General features: G+C 35.7%; 4 protein-coding genes across 6 annotated transcripts in view; 2 read left to right on the top strand and 2 right to left on the bottom strand.

Moving 5' to 3' along the window:
* LOC108570269 (glyoxylate reductase/hydroxypyruvate reductase-like) overlaps positions 1-789 on the bottom strand; it is a 2,443-nt gene extending 1,654 nt beyond the window's left edge. The window contains exons 1-2 of the mRNA XM_017932106.1: positions 635-789; positions 309-436 (exon numbers count right to left, since the gene is read on the bottom strand). Coding sequence (XP_017787595.1) covers positions 309-436; positions 635-702 — 196 coding nt within the window. The 5' untranslated portion in view covers positions 703-789. The remainder of the gene's footprint in view (positions 1-308; positions 437-634) is intronic.
* Positions 790-4,019: 3,230 nt separating this feature from the next.
* Positions 4,020-16,715, top strand: LOC108570249 (tudor and KH domain-containing protein). The gene is made up of 8 exons (XM_017932078.1): positions 4,020-4,410; positions 4,484-4,892; positions 4,983-5,189; positions 5,270-5,433; positions 5,515-5,735; positions 14,551-14,731; positions 15,089-15,391; positions 16,007-16,715. The coding sequence occupies exons 1-8, from the start codon at positions 4,315-4,317 to the stop codon at positions 16,253-16,255; spliced, it is 1,830 nt and encodes a 609-aa protein (XP_017787567.1). The 5' UTR covers positions 4,020-4,314; the 3' UTR covers positions 16,256-16,715.
* LOC108570250 (protein roadkill-like) lies at positions 5,935-12,402 on the bottom strand. Of its 3 annotated transcripts, none has more exons than XM_017932079.1 (6): positions 12,085-12,402; positions 7,913-8,121; positions 7,223-7,521; positions 6,866-7,108; positions 6,286-6,433; positions 5,935-6,227 (listed from the first exon to the last, which is right to left on the bottom strand). In XM_017932079.1, exons 2-6 carry the CDS (start codon positions 8,088-8,090, stop codon positions 5,959-5,961), a joined length of 1,137 nt encoding a protein of 378 aa, XP_017787568.1. In that variant the 5' UTR covers positions 8,091-8,121; positions 12,085-12,402; the 3' UTR covers positions 5,935-5,958. The 3 variants fall into 3 exon arrangements, with proteins under 3 accessions (XP_017787568.1, XP_017787569.1, XP_017787570.1); XM_017932080.1 differs by lacking the exon at positions 12,085-12,402 and adding an exon at positions 9,103-9,164; XM_017932081.1 differs by lacking the exon at positions 12,085-12,402 and adding an exon at positions 8,416-8,446.
* A 2,418-nt stretch (positions 16,716-19,133) lies between the features above and the next one.
* On the top strand, positions 19,134-22,456 carry LOC108570286. Its single transcript, XM_017932122.1, has 2 exons — positions 19,134-19,145; positions 22,160-22,456. The coding sequence occupies exons 1-2, from the start codon at positions 19,134-19,136 to the stop codon at positions 22,454-22,456; spliced, it is 309 nt and encodes a 102-aa protein (XP_017787611.1).
* Positions 22,457-24,834: the final 2,378 nt, after the last annotated feature.

Below are 24,834 nucleotides of genomic sequence, written 5' to 3'. Positions count from 1 at the left end.
TAATTTTTAAAATATATTTATTCAACTTAAAAATTCCTTTGAAAGATATTTCATGCGTAAAACTATTATTCCTGCCAATTTAATGCACATTGTTAAAAAAAAAAAAACCAATACATAATTAATAAATTCTTGGATACAGAACTCAAGTATTTATAATTATACATAATGTTTTTTTTCAGATGCTTTTCAATTAAATTTTAAAGTGTAATTTGATTAACGTCGTTACTGTTTCCCATTTCAAAATTCAAAATTCTGTAGGAACGAAATTTACTACAGTTTTTTTTTAATCAACACGATTTAATATTTACCTGCAGTATTGAGAAATTCACTATTCACACCAATATGACCAGTGACAAGGATTGCATCATAACCAGGAAGAGTTTGTAATACATCTTCGCGGGTCGGCATAATAGATTGAATGATTGTAACATCGCACCTGAGCGCAAAAACAAATATAAAATCAGAAGAAACTATTAAATCACTTTAAAGTACATTTAAATGGTAAACAATCTTGCAATGTTATACAGTTAAATTGTTAGACTTGTAGCTTTTCTTTTGAACTGTGAGAATATTATTAAAGTTTTATAAAAAAATAAATATATTATCAGTTATTTTAGTAGAAAAACGCACTCACTTTGTACGGAGAAGATCTATACCAGCTGACAGTACATCGTTACTAGTGACCAAAACATGTGGTTTCATTGTTCTTTTCCGAAGTACTGTCTGTAGCGGCAAACACTTTGTAAACTGATAGACGCGAGATATTCCCCCTCGTTATAAAAGAGCCGGATCTGATAATACGCGCAAGCGCACACAATTCGATAGCTAGGTAAAAAACGAGGTATGAAGAACATGGTATGTTTGTTGTTTTGTTATAAGAACATCTACGTTATGTAATTTACTAACGCGAAAGATGATTCTTATGAAAAATTATATATAAAAACAAAAGAATTGTGTATGTATAAAAATTGTAAGTAGATAGAATCACTTAAGATTGAGATTAAACCTATAATCGATAAAACATACATATGAGATGATAAAAATTTAATTCTCAAACAAATTTTGAATATATAGCATTTTTTATATGAAGAATAGTATACATTTATTAGTCTTAGATGCTTATGTTTTTGTAGTGTTAACATGAGTAAAAATAGTAGGAATCAAAATATGGCGCGACTATTTACTGGAAACATACGTACTTTCTTCATCATATGTTTTCCTGTTCGGTACAGACGCCACTTTCTGCGAATGATAGACAAGTTAGCGCGTGTCTATCAATTATGAAAGCCATCTTGTTCTGTAGGCGATTACACGGCAATAAATGAAAGTGAAAACATGTAATAATTATCCCGTTAAGATATGAACATTAGTGTTCCCTTGAAAGCGAACAACTTCAATAAATGTATTTCATACAAGTGTATATTTTCTACATATCAGAGGAGTTACGTAACTGTTACAAGTGAATATATCTCCTAACTGAAGTGAGATCGAAAACTGTTTGGTGCGGTTTCTATGGTAACAGAGGCACATTTTTTGCGATATGAGAAATATTTTTAGATTAGATAAATTTTTAGTTTTCAAGGTTACCTTTATGTTTTTATCTATTTTATAGCTTCGGAAACATTTATTAACACATTGTATATGTACTGATTTCACCTTTTGTGAAGCAGTTGAAAGGAACTGAAAATTATTTTTTTCCAGTGATGCTATCGATTTCCTTGACCTGTAATGTGCGCAGTTATCGCTTTCAACAATCATTGTGAGCAATGCCTCCAACTATTAAAAATTTCTGTTTTTATGGTCGTAGGATACACAAATCTCATTTGTGCGAAACAAAACGAATTCAAACATGATTATCGACATATGTATTAATAATATATTTAAACTGTAACAAAATCATAGATAATTAAAATTCCTAGAAATAATTTGTAGAAATAAATTTTTAAAAATTCTTATTCTTATTTATAATATTTATGAATTTTTAAAAGTTAATGATGATTATTGACTGTAAAAAAATATACGATAAAACAATATAGTTTAGCAATGGCTATCTGCCTGAGAAGCTTAGAAATTGGGTATTATTAACAAACTAATTCTTAACTCCTTCAGTGATTTCAAAGCGTGAAGTATCAGGGAAACATGTAGTAAGAACACATCATAAGATGTACATGTATCCTCCGTGATCATATACATGATGTACATACATACATGTGGACACGCTCGTGTGTTCACTGATAAAGTATACTATATACACATATTATAAAGTATGCAACTACATAGTGAAGTATATAGTTACGTGTCGAATATGTAAAACAAGATATTTTTATAAAATATAAATTAAAAAATGATAGTATTTTAGATTTTTTATACTTCTAAAAGCATTAGAAATAAATAATGTATTATTTTATTATTCAATTTTACTAATATTGGATAAGATATTTTATACTCGAATGTACTTATAAATTTATTAAATTTTAGCTAAATTTACTTCTAGCAATAAAATTTATAAGTCTTTAACTTTTAATGAATGGTTTAACTGATGTTGATGTTTCTTAGTAGAATGTAGTATGACAAATGCGATGATCTTAACGGAAATATATAACTATATTGTCCGTTCATAACAATATGTACATTCGAGAATTTTTCTAACAGGAAACTACAGGTTACGGAGGTAAAATCGTCGCAACTACTCACATGCTTATCAAATGTCTATATGAACAATATGTAAGCAAGTTTTCCCATCTTCTATAGTAGGGAAACATGATGTATTCTGGTTCACAAATATATAAGGAGATTCTTTCATTAAAGCATGCGTATGTAAGTACTTACATACGTATGGCCAAAATATATTCAAGGAATGTACTTACATACAACGATTTGTAATGTCTGAAAGTTATTATTAAGCAATATACATAATAGACACATTTGCTTTATAATTAAGATTAGAATTGCAGCTAAATATGCTTTTTCTGTTATACATTTTAAATAACAGGAAGTACTAAAATAACTTGTAATAAATGAAAATGTTTTCGGATGTTAACCACGACATCCTGTTATGCCTATGCAGTTTATTTATAAACGACCTGATTTTTAATGTAATATGCTTTATTTGAATATGAAATTTTACGAAAGTGCTACAAACCTTATTTCTTTGTTTATTTTAGATATAAATACTAAAATTTTGTAAACAATATCTTATTTCTTTTAAAAACATTCAAAATACAGATTTATGAAATCCACTACGTCATTCCAGTATAAATAGGACTACATACTGAATTTCCCGCGAAATAATTCCAAGGATCAAGTTTGCGATTTTGATAAATTATTACGTCAAATCTTTCCGTGTTTCAGTAAACAATGTAGATTTTTATGGATTGCAACATGTTTCATCAAAATCAAATTGACAAAAGGATTTAATCACTATCGCGAATTGCGTGGTGGTTAAAACATCTACATTTTAAAGCTGTCTTTTTCATTTCTAATTTGTATTTTTACGTAGCTTATGTAGTAATTTACGTATTTTTAAATTGATAACATATTTCTATATACCAGTGCATTTGTTATAATAACTATAGAGAGTTCTACATTTACAATACCTCCTTTTTTGTTATAACGTTGTTTAATATTTGACACACTCCGCAAAAGTAACATATCCATATTTCATTCATTAATTGATAATGTATGCCGATGTTAATATCGTACCTTTATCGATAAGATATCAATGATTATATTGTTTAACTCCTCGCTAGTGTAAACGATAGATTTAAATCAACCGTAATGTTCTAAACTTGGTGTCTACGTCATGACCCCTTTTGTACTGGTACCAATATAACAAATGCGAATAGTACAATTTACAATTGCATTTAATTTTAAAAATGCTTCCTAATATTTTATTTATGTTAAATATAATAAAAGTTAATATAAAATAAAAACTGCACCAATAAATTATTTATATTTTTTAACAAATGCGCAGTTTGCTAAAGCATGTTTTAATTTCACTGTTGGTAATAATACAGTTTTAAAAATACGATTTCCAATCCGAGCTCAAAAACCACTCGTTATTTAAAGGCGGACAGAATAGATTGATGGAAACACGTTCAAAACCATTTTAAAAGTGTGCTTAAATCTGTGTCAACGTTTTATAGTACGTTTTGTAACTCGCGCCACAAATGTTTTTTTACAAGAGTACTTTGAGGTTATGAAGCGTTATATTCATAACAATTGTGAGGCATGCTCTACATTTATCACAAAATTGATTTACACGGAAATATAAAATAGGAATTAAGTAGCACGTTTAAAACGTTGGAACATAAAATGATGTGGTTGCGACGACCGTTTACACTACCAATTTTACTTGGTTTATCTCTAACGAGTGTTAGCATTGCTGTATTATATGTATTGTTCAAAAAGGTAAGATTGCAAGTACATAAATTTATGTATTGTTTAATTAATATTTTATTAAATTATTTTTTCAATTATATAGGATGAAGATGATATAAAATCCCGAAAAAAAAATATTGAAATTGCAAAACGAATTTCGATAGATTGTAAAGTACCTAGGCAATTTGTACCTGCAGTTATTGGAAGAGGTGGTTCAGTGATAAAAGATATGCAGGATAAAACAGGAACCCATATACATTTTGAGGAAGATAATATTGAATGTCCTAATCGTATTTGCATCATAAGAGGCAGTTATGCAGGTGTACATTTAGCAGAAGAAATGATAAAGTCCATAATTCAAAATCAGCCTATAATTGAAACATATGAAATGTATGTACCTCAAAAGGCATGTGGAAAGATAATAGGAAGAGGTGGTGAAAATATACAACAAATTCAAACAATGTCTAGTGCAAAAATCATTGTTGAAAATAGCTATGCACCTTATGATCCAAGTATGTATATTTTGCATATAAATTGATATCATGCTTCCTTTTTGGTTTTCTTTCTTTTAAATTTTAATAACTGTTACTAGTATATTACAGATGCTGAAAGGAGGATTATTATAAAAGGAACAACTGATCAAATTGCTGCAGCTTTGTCTCATATTGAAGACAAAGTTCGTGAAGAAAAAGAAGCACGTACAAAACTAGAGGCTTCTTCTGCAGCAAGATTACCCAGAGGAAAATTGTCTCCTAGGAACACTGTAGTTAGTGCATCAGAACCAAGCACTGAATCTTTATCAATACAAGGTATATAAAACACATAATGTGAACAATATTTTTATTTGTCATGTTATGAATTTTTTCTACATTTGTATGTTTTTCCCCAGTCACTGATGGCTTAATGGAAGTATATGTATCTGCAATGGAAAATCCTAGTCAATTCTGGGTTCAAGTTGTAGGTTCTGGAACTACAGCTTTAGACAAATTAGTTTGTGAGATGACTGCCTATTATAACGATGAACAAAATCATGAATTGCATACATTAAGAAATGTAAATATATAATTCTACTAAGAATAATGTCTGAAAGATGATGAATTCAATTTTTATCCTGATTGTATCATTTTATTTCAGATAACACCTGGTCAAATAGTTGCAGCCAAATTCAGTTTTGATGAACAATGGTACAGAGCACAAGTTACTTCCACACCTGAGGATGATCAGTGTGAAGTTTATTTTGTGGATTATGGAGACCATGAAATGGTCCAACTTGATCATGTGCTGGAACTTCGAACCGATTTTCTTAGCTTACGATTGCAGGCAATCGAGTGTTCATTAGCCAACATTAAACCAAAGTAAGTTTATTTTTAATTAAATTGATTCGGTAAAGCTCAAAAACAGTAAAGTATACTAAAGTTTATAAAAACGTTTATTAAAATTATTTGTTGAAATCGAACATTCTCAACGGGATGTTATAAATAATCGAACTTTCGCATAAAGACACTGTTGCATGATATATAGGTTCCTCTATATCGATAATATCCCCTATAAATCGATAATGATTTATAAAAATTCATGTCAATTGCTTAATTCACTGTCGTCCATATTACTTGATCTTGAACTACCCATTCCAGCTTCACAAACTTCATTGAACAATTCTGGGTTTACTTGTTCCATCATTTTCCATGCTAAACTTTTATTGAGCATCATCATGTTCTCCTCGCAATACGCTATGCTCGCCCTTTTGAGCGCGTCACAGCCAAACTCATCCGCAATGAAAAGTCTACTCGCTATATTTTCTGGAGTTATCGTTTCAATGAGATTTCTCTCGCAAAGCTCCTTTAATCCTGAAAGATAATTATCAATGATCGCCTTAGCCGACGTAAGACGTTGTAATTAATTTACCCTGTAGACAAAAGCGTTCAGCCAAGGATAACAGTTGGGGAGCAAAGTTATCCACATTATCAACGTGATCACTGTATATGTATCGCAACAGTTCCTCCGCCACTTCTTTACTGAGATCCAACAATTCCAACGAAAACGTGTAACAATCCTGAAATATTTCCAAACCAATAGCATTACAAAAAGTTTACGTATCGAACAATTGTAATAGCAAGCAACACTGAGTACTCACCCGTGAAGCTAGCAAACTCGGTTACAAAATATATTCTTCATAAAAAGACAATTGTATCGCACAACGAAAACTATGTAAATCTCATAATTAATCGCAGGATTGTTAGTTAAGATAAAAAGAAATAATAAGCAACAAAAGAATCACTATAGAATACAACTCTACAAAATTATAATTACAGAAAAATTACATTTCATAAGCCACTCATGTTTAATGATAAAATAGAGCTGATATTACTGTTAGATATTTGAGGAATATTATCAAATTGCAGATTCATTCAACTATTTATGGGGTTTAAAACAGATCAATTCGACCATTCTGCAACACTGGCACAGAATAACGCCTGACACGTACATTGGGACGTCCGTTTTCTTTATCGATTACATTTTCTTCCTCTCGCGTATCCGATATTTTATCTTCTGCGGTATCCGCCTTTGAATTTTTCCTGTGGTCGAATCCGTTTGTGGGCAAGATCATTTCAGCTAGAACATTGCTACGAGCTGCTAATATACTACTGTGAACTGGAATCTCTGTCGAACCTCCGCATGTTAATTTTGTGTCTGCACCATATGCATATTTCAACAGTCTCGCCATATCCTGCAATGCGTTAATTGACCATTTAATTTGCATTTATTACATTTTCATTCGATAGAAACCAAAAATAAAAAAAAAAATTTGATTTAAGAATATCTTCACGTTGAAAGTACTCGCCTGCGGTAGATTGTGCTTCTCACTGTCGTATTGGATTATTTGGATCTTAACCATTAACACCACCTCGTTGTTCTTCTTTAAATGCCTGTCGACGATGGACAAGTCTCTGTAGCCCAAGGAAATGATGTCCGTGTACGATTTCAGCTCGAGTATTGTCCTGCTAACGTGACAGTACTCCCAGTGTTTAACGTCGGCATTGAAAACTGCAAATTGAAATCGTATCTTCGCTTGTTCCGCTTCATCTACGGTGCAGTTCAACATGTTCAGGCACAATACCACGGGGTTTATCATTCTTTTGCCTGTTACCAAACAGTAGACCATTCTTTCGTTTAATAAAGTCGATATCGATGATTGTCCCGAATGAGAAGAGAAAAATGAATATGGAAAAAGATGAAAGAGGGGGGAAAAAAAATGCGACAAATTCTCAAACAGCATGATAAGGTTCAGAAATTGATTTCATTGTTTCTACCTCGAAACAGATACAAAGGGACTGATTTAAAAAGAAGAGAACAAACAAACGATTGAAATTTTCCGAAGTTGAATTACCAAATTATTCAAAATTGATTTTCTATTTTACTTCTTAAAGAATTTTCAGATACAAATTAGCGTACTTTTGTTGAGAAAAAGAGCGATTAAAGATAGGATCACTGTCGAATGATGGATTTGTAATGGTGAATCCGTTTTTCTTACCATCAGGATTCTTCCAGAATCTGATAGACAAATTCCACCTGCTGTGAATACCGTTCACGTTGACATCGAATGACGGGCTATCTATAGAGCTCTTCTTTAAAACAGTCTTCTTGTAATTTGGAATGGGCCATGTATACTTAAACACGATATCAGAAACTGCTGGTACCAGTAGCTCCATTTTCTGTTGGTTTTACTTAAACAGGAAACACCTGTTGTAATCAGAAAGCTGTTAAGCATCTTCGAGATGTCTCTTTCTCTATGAGTTTAATCGCGGTTAATCCTGATAATAATATATTTGCAGAAAAATATATTTCGCAATCATCTAACTTTTACTATTTTTTTTTATTTTTTCACTGTTCTCTATTTATACTATTTCTTTTTGCTTCTAACTACCTTTACTGTCTTTTTCTTTTTTTTTTTTTTGTACCATTTCTCTCATTCTACTTTTTCACCGTGCAGTTTTTTTCATTTCGCTTCACTTTCGATTTTCTCGCGGTACGCACGTCTGTCTACACCGGGCAAAAGTAATTCCGGTGGCGCGGTACAATTGCGGTGTGCGGAGCACACGATAAAGCTTTGTGAAAGTGCGCAAAACACTTCTGCCGATTGTTAGTCTCATGCACGTAGCAAACTTTGCGGTATAAATCGCAAGTTCAACGGTAGGCACGCGTGTCTCTGTACGTTTGGCAACGAGCCAATTTCTGATCTTAATTTATCTTTATTCAAAGGGAATTCCTTGCTGGTTGTTCGGCACGTTCACGCTTTTATTTCGATATTTCCTACGAAATCACGTTTTATTCCGAGAGTAATAAGAGGGCGAAGCTTGGCTCAGGGAATTGAAAACAAACAAACAATTGTATAATCCAAATCATCGATTTTCAATCTCGTGGTACGTGTAATATTTTGTCGAACTGTCGCGTGTTGGCTATTCAAATTTCACGGAGTTTCTGCTGTGCTCGGGGACAAAGTTTGTAAACAATCGAGCAAACAAACTCCGCAGGTATAAATTTATAAAATAAATATCGTGTGAAATGGGGTCGAATAGTGTCGCTCGCGAGGCGTTGCAAAAAATTGCGAGGACGTTGGAAATGATTTGAAATTGTTAATTGAAGAGTTTAATTGACGCCAGGAGAGACAGGAATATTTTAATTGGAGCGTCGAAACGAGGAGAATCTATGATAATTACATACGTGTCTCGTCACAGAGGATACGTTTGTAACCGGAGTTACGAACAACGAACGAAAGTTTAACGAATTTTCCATTAGCGACTTTCGATTGCAATCAATTCGAGATCAAGCGAAGACTGTTGTAGATTCGCTACGGTTGTTTATGGCTAAGCGTTAAAGAGACTGGAACACCGAATTGAAAGTTAATTGCAGTTATCGAAACAGCAATTGTGCAAATAGAATCAATAAGGATTCGAGTCGATCCCGACGATGCAATTTCAATTGCTGCTCCAATCGATTGAATATCAATTATAGACCTTCGTATCTATTCGAAGATACTATTTCTATGTAGGGTTACCGCAATTTTAATTGGAAACTAACAGAGGATGCAGTTCATGGGAACCTATTGACTCGTTTCTTACTTCTTTTCTGACGTTAACATGTTACATTTCATTTCTGATCTTCGCTCCCAGAGAAAAATTGAAAATTCGTAGTTTCAACTGTTAACGATTATACGAAATTTTCCGTTTGCATTTTGAAAATTTACGGATTCGTAGTTCGACTTAACGAAGACCTTCCAGAAACGAACTTTGCGATTTATACCGTGAAAATTAGCTTCTGAAACAAAGAAAATTGCACTTATCAGGTACGAGCGTGAAAAGGGTTAACCACCAGATTGAAAATTTGTTTTGTCGAATTAAGTAGGAAGCGTGCAAAGGATAAAATTGAGAATTAAATTAAATTATGGAAGTGCGCCAAGAGGCAGTCAACAGCACGGTGCAAACAAATTTTCCAAGCGCCCAATAGGCGCCAACGGCAATGAAAGGGTTAAACTGACGCTTCTCAAAAATAGCTGGTGTCAGAAACTTGTCCTGTGAATGTTCGTAAGAATGGATGAAAAATCGAGTCATCCCTGCAATGCCTCGAACGATCAGAATGGGATTAGATTCCGCTGCGAGGAAGGAGGGAGAGACCGTAGGGAGAGACGGTAGCAGTCGAATGCGAATTTAATCAATCTGACCGAATACCGTGTGCCTCGCATCGCGTGCCGAGAAACAGCTAATCACCGTTGCAACCTCGAAGTAATGCACACACGATGGTTTTCGAGTTGGAATTACCGCGGTGCCGACGGTCTTCGGTTACACGCGACACGACGGCTTTCGAGGGCAAAACCGACGAGTGCCTCGTTGCCAGAAACCCGCAGACCACTCCGAAACGCTTTCTATTTCCGTTACACTCGTTTCACCACTGCCCTCCCATGGACTTGGATTTTTCCCGATGCACAATGCACAATACTGCTTCCTGTTCCCGGAACAGGATCATTTTTCTCCGATTTCTCGGGCTTTTTCTCGAGGGCACGCTTATCCTACTCGTTAGACGAGCACTTTCTTTCTTTTTTCTAACTGCTCTTGTTGTGTCGAGATTTTTGTGTTCGTATTAGGATCAGAGATCAAAAAATAAGAATTATTTTAAAAATCGTCGAGAAAAAATTATTGTTGCTTAAGTTGAAGGTAACAATCGAAAGATTTTAAGATCTTTTTAAAAAGTTTTAAAAATTCTTCAACGGTGTAACGATTTTAATTTTTTTTTTATTTTTATGATCGATAGTGGTTATTAGTGAACAAAAAATTTGTCAGCGATAATTTGATAATTGTTTTCTTAAAATTTGTACTGTTGACACTTGTAGCCGTTTTTATGTTCAATCCTCAGTTGTGAGAGTCGATTCAGATTAAGCTAGAATAATGACCGAATTACTGTTCTTCAGCAAAAGTGCACTTTTGTACACCTTTTCAGCGGTACTTTTTTTTTTTATTATCATTCTTGTTTGTTCACGATGCTTGGAGCTTTTTCAAACACTCTTTGTATGACAGTGGGTCAGTGCGACAACTAGGTCGGGTAAAAAGAGTGGCGAAATAATTGTTTTCCACCTTTTATATTTCGTAGGGAACACTTTGACAGACTTGAAAGAAGTATTTTCATAACTACTCTCGTTGTTTGAAGCTTTTTTGTTGTTCACTTCATCGTAGACCTTTTTCAACACACTTTCGTTTCTTTTCTTCGAATTGAACCAGAACGGAAATTGCAAGTTTTCTCTTTGCAAAATTTTTTTAGCCAGTTTTCAAATCAAATACACGCGATTTAAATGAAAATGGACGAAAGCGAAGGTAATTATTTTGAATCGGTTAAAGACACGATTATTTTCAGAATTCTATTCGATTAATTTAACCACTTAATTCGTGAAATTACCGGTTTGAAACAGTTAGACGTAATTTCGTCACGACTCTCGAGCGCGTCTAGAAAAATTCTTTCAGGCAATAGGAGACGCGATGAAACTACCTGGTAATTCAAGACGGAATTAACAAACGGGGTAATCGCGTTAAACGGTTCTTAATTGAAGGCAACAACGAGCTCGAGGACTGTTTGCGTTACAAGCGCATGTCATTTAAAAAGCTCGATTGTTCGCCTTCGTCTTGCAATTAATTTCTCACTATGTTTCCAACTATTTTCGACAGCTCTACAAGCATTCTAAATTCGATTAGTATACCAAACACTTTGCCCAGTAAAAATCATAATCCTTCTGCTTTAATACTGAAGATATCACTGTTAATTGTCGAATCGTTATCAATGCAAACGAAAAAAAAATTACCAACAACCCTTCTACAATACCATACAGTATAAATTAAAAAATCTTCATATTTTATCATTTTTTTTCTTACAACGAACATCACAATACTCTCTGTGCTAATTGAACAGAGCGTTCTCCTAACAGCTCGATATTCCAAGTAACGTTTATTCCATAAACACTTTACAAGATCAGCTTTAATATTCATCGCTTAAAAACGTAACGAGAAGCTTTCCCTTGGCAACAAACGAGGAAAGCCGCGGGTATAACATTTCTCTTTCATTCCTCATTCAAACTGCCACTTGACACTGTTGCACACTGTGGAAAAGCCACGGTCGCACACGAGAGAGCCTCGCAGGAACGCGAAATAAATGCTTACTTACGTAAATAAAACACACGCGTCTGTTATAACGTTCATTAATACATCGGGCATAAAGTGCATCGGGCTAGCAAGGGTTCTTGCCAGCGAGAAATCCCCGTGTTCACTTTTTCCACTCTGCACTCTCAACGTTTCATCTATGTTTCACTGGTTTCGATACTGCGTGCAAAATCGATCGACAGAAAGAAAGAATTCTTCCTTCGATATTTACTGTTTCAATTGCTTTCAATTTTAACAACGGAGACGTTTCTTCGACTATCTTACGAATTAAACTTAATTTTCTTCACTGTGACATTTTCCGTTCGAATAGAATATCAATTTTTACGACAATGTTTTAGACAGCTAGAATTCGATTTTGCAATATTTACACCGACACGGAGTAACGATTTTATTTAGGCGAGATAAAAATATTCGGGGTTTCCCCGGAAAATGCTTTCTCTAACCGGTTCAGATAGGGATTATTGTTCAGCACGAAGAACGTGAAACGACTGAGAGGGTCTGACCATTGCTGAGGGTCTACGTTCATCGTCCACTTCATCTTCTCGCACGTGTACACTTGTGTTGTGCCGTTTATAAATGGAACAAGACGTCCCGAAAGTGCTCGTCGAGCCTCGCTAAATGGGGGTGCTTCACGCACATGTTCTTTGTTTCGTGCAACGATACCGCCTATCGCCTTCCTCGAATTCGCGTACATACCGAATCCCAGCACCGCGTAACAGGGTTAATGGTAATTGCATCAAGGAATCGCGGGTTACGTAAAAGTTGCGCGTGTAATTGGGCCACGAACAAGGCGATTCGGGAATACGTACAAGTTAAAAAGTTTCGGGTGATTGACCTTTTATCTTCGACGCTTCGTTTCGCGAAGTGAAAAGGCAAGAAGGGGTTGAACTACTTGTACACCCTTTTCGAATTAACCCTTAAAAGCTATCGTCAGACGAAAATCACGTTTATGCTAACATATAGGTGAAATTTCACCATGGCATATATATATACTTTTTCTAAAGCTTAGTTTGGTAAAAGAAACGATGAAAAGATGGTTTTTGTGGGGATAGGGTTGATGAAAATGTGGTAGTATAAAATGAGATTGTGAAAAGTGAATTGGATCATCTCTGATACTGTGAGATTCGAATAGGATAATTTCAGGATCGTAAAATCGCGGTTTGAGAGATTCGAAGATTATGGAATTTTGATTTTCCCGAATCGAGGAACTTGAATCTTAGAGCTGAGACCCCGGATTCTGGGCTTCGAGATTTATGGGGTTGAAGATCTTAGGACCTTAGGGTGGTTTCCGAAGTGGTAAATCTCTGGATGAAGGAAATTGAGGTTGACAACTTCTAGATCGTGAAAATTCAGCTTTCACCTCTTTAAATCAAAAAAATCGATTGTGAAAGTCCTGAGTTGTAAAATTTGTTGTTCCACAGCTCGTAGGAATTAAAGTCCAACGACCTCGATCGTGAACCTGAAGATCTCCGAAATCTAAAGTGGTCCAAAATAGTGTCTGTAACACTGATGCAGTCTAATTCGAGGTCTCGCAACCTTATAATTATTAAAGTTGAGGTCTAACGATTTTAGAATGATTCGAAACTGATAAAATCAGTTTCATTTATGTCTAATAGACCTCAGCTTTCGAATTTCTCATCTCTCAATTCCAAAACTTTTTAACGATCCTGATTAAATCTACAGAATTTTACAATAGTTACATGTCTAGATCAATCTGAATCGTACAATTTTGTGTACCTATCAGAACCCTTCCAGAAATATCAAAATTTTCGCAAGACAAATAGCGCATCCGACAACATCGTGATCTCAAACGTGAACCTAGACCAACTGTTTAAACAACAACGTGGTGAATCAACATGTTCGTAACGTAAATATTTGCACGTTGTTTGTGATCTTCGACTCTGCTAAAATTGGCACGAGGAAAATTATCGAAACTCCTATTCGTCGAAACTGCAAACACCATGATTCAAGAATAATAGAACGAAACACAGAAATACGCTCATAGACATATTTCTCGTAATATCTAACGAAAGTTGCTTTACCTAAGATCAGTGTATATTTAGCAAGTTCACACTGCGTTCTTTGTAATACGAACATACCAAACATTGAGAACAAAATATCGTTTCTGGGCATACGATTCCCTTTTCGCTGCCAATTCAACGACATATTTATCGCTCTACGATCCGCGTAACTTCGCAATTCGGGCATCCGCAATTGCCAATTGCCCGGGTTGGAAAATTAACCAACGAAAATACGTCATTTAACGTGTTACGAGGATTATTAAATAATTGCGTAACTTCGGATTCACGGAAGGAATAAAATTAAAAATTCCGATAGAATGTCGTAATTGTGACAATTCTTGGTATTGGTGTTAATGGAAATTGTTTTATTCGTTGAATTATTTTTTTTCTTCGATGATTCTTTATATAAATTTGATCGTGTTTGTTGTATTTTTCTTCGCACGATTTAGGGAGAATGAATGGAGCATCGAGGCTTGTGACAAATTTACGGAACTCACTTGGTTGGCTCAGTGGAAGGTACTAATAGCCAAAGTTAGGGGCTACAAAGAGCGAGCTTTTGGATATGGAAGATTCAGACGCGAGGGCTCGCCGATTCCATCCGTCGATCTTTACGACAAAAACGACGATAAGGTATTTTTACGAGGTGTTTCAGGTTGAAAATGAAGAAAATCCAGGAATTACGCGGATTAAAACATTTCAACGTTTAGCGATAAAGTATCTCCACGAAATTCATAATTTGCAACTCCGTTCAAATTTTCTTTAAGCAGATTAACCAAAGAAATAAAAATAAATAAATTTGTAAATATTTATAATTTTTTTTTCAAAACGAATCTTTTAGTTTGCAAAAGTTTCGCTGTAAAAGTGTGCTGGAATTCCTGATCGATCATATCGAAAAATGCTCGAAATGCATACGATTGAAATTATTTCACGCAATGAATTACTCTTTTCTTTTTCTCTCCTTTTTTTTGTTTTTCTTAACGCGTACAGGACATCAACATTGGTCAAGAGTTAATAAACGAGGGTTTAGCCGAGCCAGAAGAAACTCTATCATCTGCAGCCTCTTCAACGTTGTCGTTATCTACACGGAGCCACGAGATCACGACTATTTCAAGTCCTGCGTCTACTTCGCCGTTAGCGAAACGAGCTCTGAGCCCTGAAACGCCGGTAAACACTTCACGTAAATTGGATTCGACCATCGACTTGCCAAATACATCGGTCATAGAGCTCGATATGTCTAAGGATGTGCCATTGCGCCGTCTAGGTGAAGACATTAATCTGATAACGCCACAGGTGAGAACATTCAGCTTCGATTCTATTCAAGTATACTTTGTAACATTGTTTTGTAACACTGGAGAATTTTCTGTTCGTTACTTGAAATTTCATACGAGCTTTGTTTCGATCATATTTAACATTTGCTGTCATATTGTAACACAAGTAAAAACACCACTCGATAACGCAAAAGAGTTCATATAGAAAAATTCACAAAGTTTCAAAGATAAAAAAATTGTTTCCCTTTTCTAAAGATCGACAAAAATTTTCCCATTTCTGAAGATAAGAAAATCCTGAGTTGCAAAACGAATAGAAGAATCCACAAAACTACCAAATTTGAATATTACAACCGGTAAACAACATGTTAACAATCAATTAACCCTGAAAATTGCAAAACTACAGTAGAAGTATGCCACGAAATCAATTTCACCGGAAGTTCGTCGAGCCTGCAGCCTCCGAACAGTAAGACTTCCTCCGCGAAGCGGTAAAACGGGATTGAGCGTAGAAAGTGCGCGGTGAGGCGATTTTTTCGCCCTTTTTTTTTCTCTTTCTCGAGGAACACGCTCGCCTGCGGTTAACCATTAAATCGACGAACACATCGCGATCATTACCAATGTCTGTATCGATTTCTTTCAGAAACCAGGTGGCCAGATCGAGGAGATCGATTTGGTGACACCGGTGAAGGACGAGACGAGCCGTTTCATCGAGACAGAGAGGAAAGTGCACCGTGAGGACGGTGCTGGTGATTATTTGCGTAACGGAAGCAGAAATAAGTACGGGAAATCGGAGACTTTGCAGTTTAAAATCAACAAATCGGCACGATTCGCTCCGGCCGGCTATGAGAGCGATATATCCGATGATTCTGAAGAATTGGAGCTGGGGTAAATCGAACGAACCAGCCATTTTTTCCCCCTATGGAATATGCTTCTTCTTTTCTTTAGCCTCGTAGATATTTGATAATACAATGTAAAATTGGAACGAAGTATATACTTCGATGAGAAAAGGACAAGATAACGTAGAAGATCCGCCAATGAATCTAACCCTCTCCACTTGTACGCTTTTTTCTATATTCCATTCTTAGTAATGTTTCGTTGTTTTCTTTAATTTCATTGGAGAGAGATACGCTTCTTTTTACTATTCCTACGGTGTACCTTTTGTGATACTTCGATAATTATCGTAGTGAATTATTTAGAAGAAGAAAGAGAGAGAGAGAGAGAAAGAGAGAGAGAGAGTGTGTTACTTTGTAGAATGGTAATGGTTTTTATGTGCACTCATGAATGGCGAGTTAATCGCGATGTTTTGTTGGTTTGGAAATGAGAAGCTGGACTTAGGAGAGCTTGAGACGCCGTTTGTTTCTTTTAAAATAGTTAGAGAATCTTGCTTGTAGCGATAAATTGAAGAGGTCTCGAAGAATAGGATAGAAATAGAGATGCATTAGTGCTATTAATTTTATTTTATTTATTTTTCAATGGAGCTTCATTTTTTACTGCCTTCGCTCTATTACAGTGCTTTATCATTTCATTTTATCCTAGAACAAAATGCTCGATTTTCAAATTCTCGATTCTCTGATTATTTTAACCGATGTGTTTCACATTTGTCGCCTATCAAAGCGGAGCACCGTTTTTTCTTTTTCAAATTTCACGTGAATAGACAACGATACACGTGTTCTGCCGATTAATCAAAATCATAGATCAAAATAGAATTATCTCCGCACGCTTTAGAGAAGAAGGTGTGTGTAACAGAGAAAAGGGGTAACTGAAAGAGCCTGAAGACGGCAGAACTACATACAGACACACTCTGAGACCGTTCGTGTCTGGGAATACGATAAACCCTGTGAAAAATCTTCCTTGCTCTTCTTCCAAGTAGTCACGTAGCGCTATTCCGTAAGCTGTGAATCGTTTTCTTCAGAACACGTACGCTATTAAAAGTGTGCTCAAGATAAAGAAATCGCGTGCCTTAAAACCGCTTCGTAACATAATTACCATCACCAAATTATTATACTATACAACATATACACGTACGCATATATACATAGCACGTAAGAAACGGATTTAAGTATTAGAGAAGGTGTATAAAATATTTAAACGAGAAACAAAAAAACAAAGGGAAAAGAAACACGTAGATCGTTCTATTTTTATAAGATAACCTTTTAAGTCAGCTTGTTCTCGTAATTGTCCGTCACGAACGCGACATCATTTGTTACTTAAAACGGAGAAGACCTTGTTGATTTTACTGTATGCAACGACGTTACGAAGAAGAAAAAACGAAAAAAAAAAACGTTTATTGTTGCCTACTTAGTTTATACTTTTTTTGTCGTATCTCTAGAGATTTATTTTTTCAAAGGAAAATCCAATTGGACTCGTCGCGAGCGTTTCCAATCGCGTCGAACCCTATAGTACGTGAAAGAGATCTGAACGACTCGTTTATTAATTGTGTACGATTGAAAAATTAAATAATAATCCGAACGAATAAAGTGATCGTTCTTGTAAGCTACTTATCTCTGCCTGGTGTCTTAACGGAACCCTAAATCGTCGTTTCCTTTCACTTTATCCATCGCGCTCCGCTGCTTTCTCGGATTACGGCATCGTGATACAAGAGCGGCGATTTTTCGGAGCTTCTTGTCCACGGGTAAAAGTCGGAACCGAGCGGACGACCGCAAAAAAGAGGGGACAAAGCCCTCGACGAGCAGCAACGGCGACGACGATGGCGGCGGCGGCAAGAGGAGGAGGAACAGGACGAGGAAAGAGCGATATCGGAAGTTACTACGCTGGAACAGTGAGTAGAGAACTTGCTCATCCGACACAGAGGACTGCGAAACCGTATCTGCTTTTATACACGTTCGTCTCGAGTATGAGTTTCTTCGGTTAGAAACCTGACCGAGCAATTTCGCGATTAATGGCCGCTCCAGAAGATTGATTCAAGGGAATAGAAATGAAGAATAAATATGCAAAGCAAGTTATATCTGACTTGGCTAATTTTTCATAAATCACAAAAAAATCTCTTCAACTTGAATCGATCAACACAGATTCGTGACATTTTTTTTATTCAAATTTAAAGAAGTATCGCAAAAGATGAAAAAGAAACTTACGAATGGATGGAATTTTAGTAACTTTGATTTTTCGATGGATTTAAGTAATTTTTTAACGAAATAGGTGAACATACAGGATTGCCTTAAAATTGTGAGACAAATAGAATTGAATATTTTCTTTGGGAGTATAGCGAATTTTTTAATATCGAAGTACCACGCACCGGAAGTTGCCTTTCGAAATTTACAATGCTTAAATACTAAGAAAGCTAAGTCTCAAATTAAAAAAATTCCTCGTGCACACTGTATATCCATCAATCTCTGAAACAATTACAAATGAGCGCAAGATTGATCAACCTGACAACAACATCATTTAACTAAACCATTTTAATGCTAGACTTCGTGTTTGATGAAACGATCAGTCTCGCTGAATTTCGTTTCTAACGAAAGACGAATCTTTAACTTCCTAAATGAAGGTAAAAAAAGCAAGACTCGACGTCGATTTTCGCGTTCGTCCTAGCCACGAACACGACAATTCGGCTGGAATAGGGTAAATAGCGAGTAAAGAAGTACCGGGAGTAATTGCTGTCGCCTGGAAGCCGGCCGGTGCTTGGTGATCGGGAAAAACGAGAAAGCTGCGGCCAAGCGAAATCGTATAAAACGTCGCTAACCCGACCTTCTCTCATCAGTACGACGAATATCTAAACTGTCTACGCGACAACCGGCTTAAACATCACGATGAATCGTTTGGTAAATTTCTATCGTTCGTTATATTCCCTTAACCCTTTCGAGCAGTACGAACGCGCACGGTAAGTTTTGAATTTTTGCGTGAAATTAGTACTGTCCTTAATTTACACGTCTCTCTACTTTTGAAGGGCGAACTTAATCTATTAGTGTTACTAATTTTAATTTGGTTTAAAAAAATTCACTGCTCAAAGGGTTAATACGCTTGTTTTGGGTGATTCTGGTTTGAGAAGTGCTAAAGGGGTATCTTTGGAAGTTTTAGAGATATTAAAGGGAACGGGAATTTGACGACTGATAGATTAAGATTGGAAATTTTTGGGAAATTTTGCGCGATATTGGAGAACTTGCGGTGTCAGAAATTAAACAGTTTCTTTGTAATACGGAAAGGTGCAAAGTATTTTAGGAAAGAATAGCTAGAAGATCGGTAGAATTTCCAAATTCTTTGTTTTTCTTCTCAAAGTGAATAAGTTAAGATTAGACAATTATATTGCGATTTATTGAATTTCAGTTATTTATACTTTCGATGTAAATTCGGATACTCGAGGTATCAGGGAGAAGATATTTTAGGTATGATTTTGCGTTGGTAGTTTTAGATTGAGTTTAAATTAGGTTACGAAGGGATTTAATATTAGTCGTAGCTAAATTCTGATCTTTCAAGTTTGGATATTTCGTTAAGCTTGTAATTAGTTTCGACCGTGTCGTTAGTATTGGTAACTTTTGCGAATTATTATTAGCAAAATTTTAATGTCAGAAAATCCCGAGGACCTTAAGTGGCTTTGATCGGTGAAACGTAAGTAGAATGGGGTTGAAGGTGATCAGACATTTACTATTTCTCGTTTCCTGACAGATCATACACAGCGGCCTGTTGATCGTCAACGTGATTTTACCTTCGTTGGTCATATAAAACGTGACTGTAGCAGAAACTGTTCTTCGCGTTATAGTGCACGAATCTCTACTATGAAAGATACGCGATGAATATAAACCTGTAATTCATTGGACCTCAAGTAGAATATCACATACTTTCTTTTTACTCCAGAACAAAAAACCTTATTTCTACATTAAAATTCGAGAAACGATAACGACGAAGATAATAATGATGATATAAGAAAAAAAAATGATTAATTATTAAGGAAACATTGCAGAAATTAAATTTGAATTCAGATCTAACACAGTAAATTAATATGTTCGCTACTCTTCAGAAAATTTCAACTCTGAAATTTCTCATTTTAAAAATAAAGTTTAATTTTACTTCTACCGTATCAGCGATTATGCCAATCGTGAAACATTCTAAATTTCATAATGATTAAGAAAAAGGCGAAGCTTCCGATAGAGGGATAATTAGAAAAATGAAATCAGTGCAAGATCGATGAACGCACACGTCGATATTTATGTCATAATTCCCGATTATTATACGATTCTTTTGAATCCCTTGTTTCTTTAGCTTGTCGTAACGACCAGGCCTGGTACCGCGCATAAATCAACCAGCTGACGTTTTCGCAACAGTAGGACGCGCTCTAATTGGTCCCATTAGCTCAACTGCTAATCACCGGATGAAGTTATTCGATGGTACATCAATGATAACGTGCTCTTAAATTGCGAGTACGAGTTAATTGGTCGGTCGATGAAATAACTAATAACCAGTGAAACGTGCTTGATCGATTATTACATGATTGATGCTGCTGCATCAACGTGTGTACCTATACTATGGCTAACTATAAACTTTTATCGTCTAATTTCCACCCGAGATTAAAGACATTAACGATATTCACCTTGTTCTCTTAGCTCGTACGATGTTTTAATTACACGTCGCTTGAGAAAGGTTACAATTTATACTTTTTTTTTACCATCGATATAATTAAAAAGCGTATTACTGCATTCGGTATCGCCGCGTATCATCGGAATTTCTTGTACATCTTCATTGGAGATATGTCACATATAAATAACAGGCAGGTTAATTGGAATCTTTCTGTTAAGTTTGTCCAAGGGTGGTTCTCGATAATTACATTTTTCCTACCTTGACCTTCTCAACTTATCTCTCGCCGCCGTTATTAAATAATTATGCGTTCGTGCTTGAAACGGTCGGTCTCGAAATTATTTGCGTCACTGCTCGAAATGAAAAGAAGAAACGAAATCGCGCGTGAAACTCACCCTCGCCCTCTTTTATCATCGTCACGCATAATTTTCGTGTATTGATAATTGAAGAAAAGCTTATTTACGGGAGTAAATAGTTCAAGTGGAAATTCTGAAAGAAGATTCGCGACGACAATCAATATTTTTGTTGGAATTATTTGCAGACATTTAAGAATTTTCCATGAGAATTGAATATAAAATTTCCCGGAGATAAAACAGTCACGTAATGTATCGTATTAGATTGTCGAAGAATGTTTGAACGTTAGACACGAGTCTAGAAGGTTTCAGTCGCGTATAATTATATTGGTCACTTAGCGGATCACTCGTGATTTTTGCTACCGTTCCAAGGATAAGAATTTAAAAGTTAAACGCTCTCTGCACCAAAGATATCTTTCATCTCTAAGAACGCTCGATAGGGAGGATGCTGTACACCTTTCAAAGGAATCTCCGATACTCTGAAGATCAATGTGCCGTGAAGTGCATGGTCAGTAGCACATCGTTTGACGTGGCATAATGAAAATTCGAGGCCATTGGTAAATGCGAAACTGATAACTTAAATCGAGAAGAAATCTTACTAAAATTAAATCTAACGCATTCCAGTTATGCATTTCACAAGCTATCAATAATACATCTAAAATTAATATCAACATTCCAGTACTTTTCTTAAATTACTCTCCGCTCTCCTTGTTTACTGAATTCCACAATTTTCCAATTTCCCAAAATTTCTCACCTCTCCCCAATCACCAGGACCACATTTCACTCCCCGAATTTCAAGCAAATTCCGCGTTTAATCTGAATCCTCGATCATCTTCAAAGAAGACTCTCTAATTTACTTCGATCTTCGACTCCACCGCAGACCAAGTTCAATATCCCTCGTTATACCGTTTCAGACTGTAACGTTGCTTCTTTTGTGCGTGGTCTACGGTGCTTCGGCCGCGCGTCGCTACATAGCCATACCGGTGGACGGGATCGACGTGATCGAGCTGAGCCCAGTGGCACCGTCCAGGATCACCCGGCAAACAGAGGCCTACGTACCAGTCGCAATTCCTAGTATATCTCAGGAGGAGCTGAAAAGTCCACGGGCCGAGAGATCAACCGCTCACATCCTCGATTACGTGGATTTCGGCGCGCACACAGGTTCAAATGGCGCCTTCAGTTGGTACGCTGATTATCCAGCGCATCGTTGAGTGATCCAGAAAGGATCGGGTGGCGTCGACGTGTACGAGGAGATCCCTGCTGACAAACGAATCGTGACCAACGAATTTTCACTTCTATGAAAAATTTTCGTAACATTGGTAAATTATATGTAGTATGTACCTTGGAAATGGTATCGATGATTTCTTCTGCTGTTGAACAATCGGATTGGTTGGTCGCGGAACGTTGGTCAGTGGGAATTTGTTAAACTTTATTACTGTTTGTTATTTTGTTGATATTAGATGTACGTTAGATAATTTTAAGGAAGCGGAGGAAGTACTGTATCGCGAAGTTTCGATTTTATATTTCTTTGTTCGACGATAATGTGTAATGGACTTGGATTCGAGTTGTTCGATGTCTTGATTTAATTGTGAAGGATAGGTCGATTATCATATAGCGAGACCAATTATTGACGATTTTCAAGAGACAGTTTCAATAAAATATGAAGTATCCTCGCTGATTGAAATTCAACGACCTCTTTATCGAGTGTTCCCCAAGGGAACCGTTGCGACGTTGTGTGTTCGGATGTATAACGATGTTATAGCTGTTTGTGATTATTGTTACAATAAAACCTGTAAACCTACTTGTCCGAAAATTTCTTCAACGACACGTTCTTAAAAAAACAGAAAAATTAATCTTAAATTCTGCAAATTCTTACGAAGAAGATTGGAGTTGACCTTAAAATAATCCAGTCACATCCAGAACACAGATTATGATAAATAATGTTTAACGATAAACGTAATTAAAGAAAAATCGTAAAGCAAAGGTTTAAAGAATTAACTAAAAAAAATGAACATGATAAGGTAGGATCATATTTCTGCATTTTTCACACGACATTGAAAACGATTCGTTTAGAGTAATAATAGTTTTATTTTTCCGGTATAATGATCATACCCATCGTTACAATACAATAAATAGTGAGAGAACGACAGTGTGTGTCTTTGTGTCTCTTCTGTTTTTTTTTCTCGTTTTTTTTTTCTTTTTTTACGTTAATATCTATAGCTTTTTAGGTACAACGATAACAATCTCGTCGAGGCGAGCATCATTTCTATTTCCGAGGCGGAATTCAATTTAACGAGCCGGCGAATTTCGCGAATCACGAATCTTCTTAAGTACCTATACATACACATATATATTAACTATGTATATATATATATGTATATCGCGGCAAAACGGCGAGAAACGATAGGATCGATCGAATCGCTCGTTATTATCCTCGTCACGCTCTTACCTTCGATCTTATTCGGTTCCCTCGTTCTTTTCACGCTCGCTGCAAATTTCGGTGATCTCGTGAGAAACCGCGAAAACACGCGAACCATAATCGACAACCTGATCGACGTGTATACCATCCTATATAAATCCCTTCAAACTCGTAAATATCTCTTATCACCTTTTTCTTTTCTTTTCTTTTTTTATCAATAAATCCAGGAACTTAGGAGCACCTTACAGTGTGAAAAAGATACGCGCGTACATTAGTTTGTCAATGGAAAATTCTTCGGAGTACCTTTAAAACTTTGAAACAATTTGTACATCAGGTTCATCAGGTTCGATATAAAAATTGGAATATGCTCGTAACTAACAGATAATTTCTTCTTTTGCCTTGTTCCAATAAACCGTATTCAATTTTATTGCTATTTGTGTCAGAAACGACGTTGAAATTGTCATCGATGGTATATTGATTATCGTGGACAGAATAACGTATTACCATGAGAGCGGTCTAAGTGGGTATAAAAAAGTGTGTAAAATTTGTGTACACCTCCGATCTAAGGACAGTATTACCACAGTTATTAAATTGAAAGATTGAATAAAAAACTGTCGAAAATGAAATCATTTTACAGCACACTTGTAACAAGATTCGATCAAATATACTTCCTTCTATACACCACTTGTTCCATTTCCGTGAATAAAATAGCCGTGATATTTTGTTCCAAGGATGCAACGAATAAAAACTGTAATCCTTCGCGTACACGACAGCGTGAAGAGGATAATAAATTTTTTTCATCGAATTCAAGCGCACCATTTTCAACTCCAGTCCGCTATTTATGTAGCGTCACATCGAAATACTTAAACGTAAATGTACTTATCGCAATTAATATGTATATCGATATCAACGTTACTCTCTCTCTCTCTCTCTGTAACCTCTGTCGTGTTTTCTTTTTATATCGTTTCTTTTTTCACATTGTGTTTGTACATGTACATACGTTAATCGATAACAATTGTTATCGATTTGTAAACGCCAGAATGTCCGTGTATTTCATTGGTCAGAGACGAGAGAATCTGATATTTCCTTTTCTTTTTTTTCCATTCAGAGAGAACGCCATTTGTCGCTTCTGATGGTCTTGCATTCGATAGGGTCGCTGCAGTCCGCCAT

This window comes from Habropoda laboriosa, unplaced genomic scaffold, assembly GCF_001263275.1.
Source record: "Habropoda laboriosa isolate 0110345459 unplaced genomic scaffold, ASM126327v1 scaffold81, whole genome shotgun sequence".
Taxonomy (NCBI): domain Eukaryota; kingdom Metazoa; phylum Arthropoda; class Insecta; order Hymenoptera; family Apidae; genus Habropoda; species Habropoda laboriosa.
The sequence above is the reverse complement of the archived record's forward strand: the minus strand, read 5'-3'. Positions and strand labels throughout refer to the sequence as shown.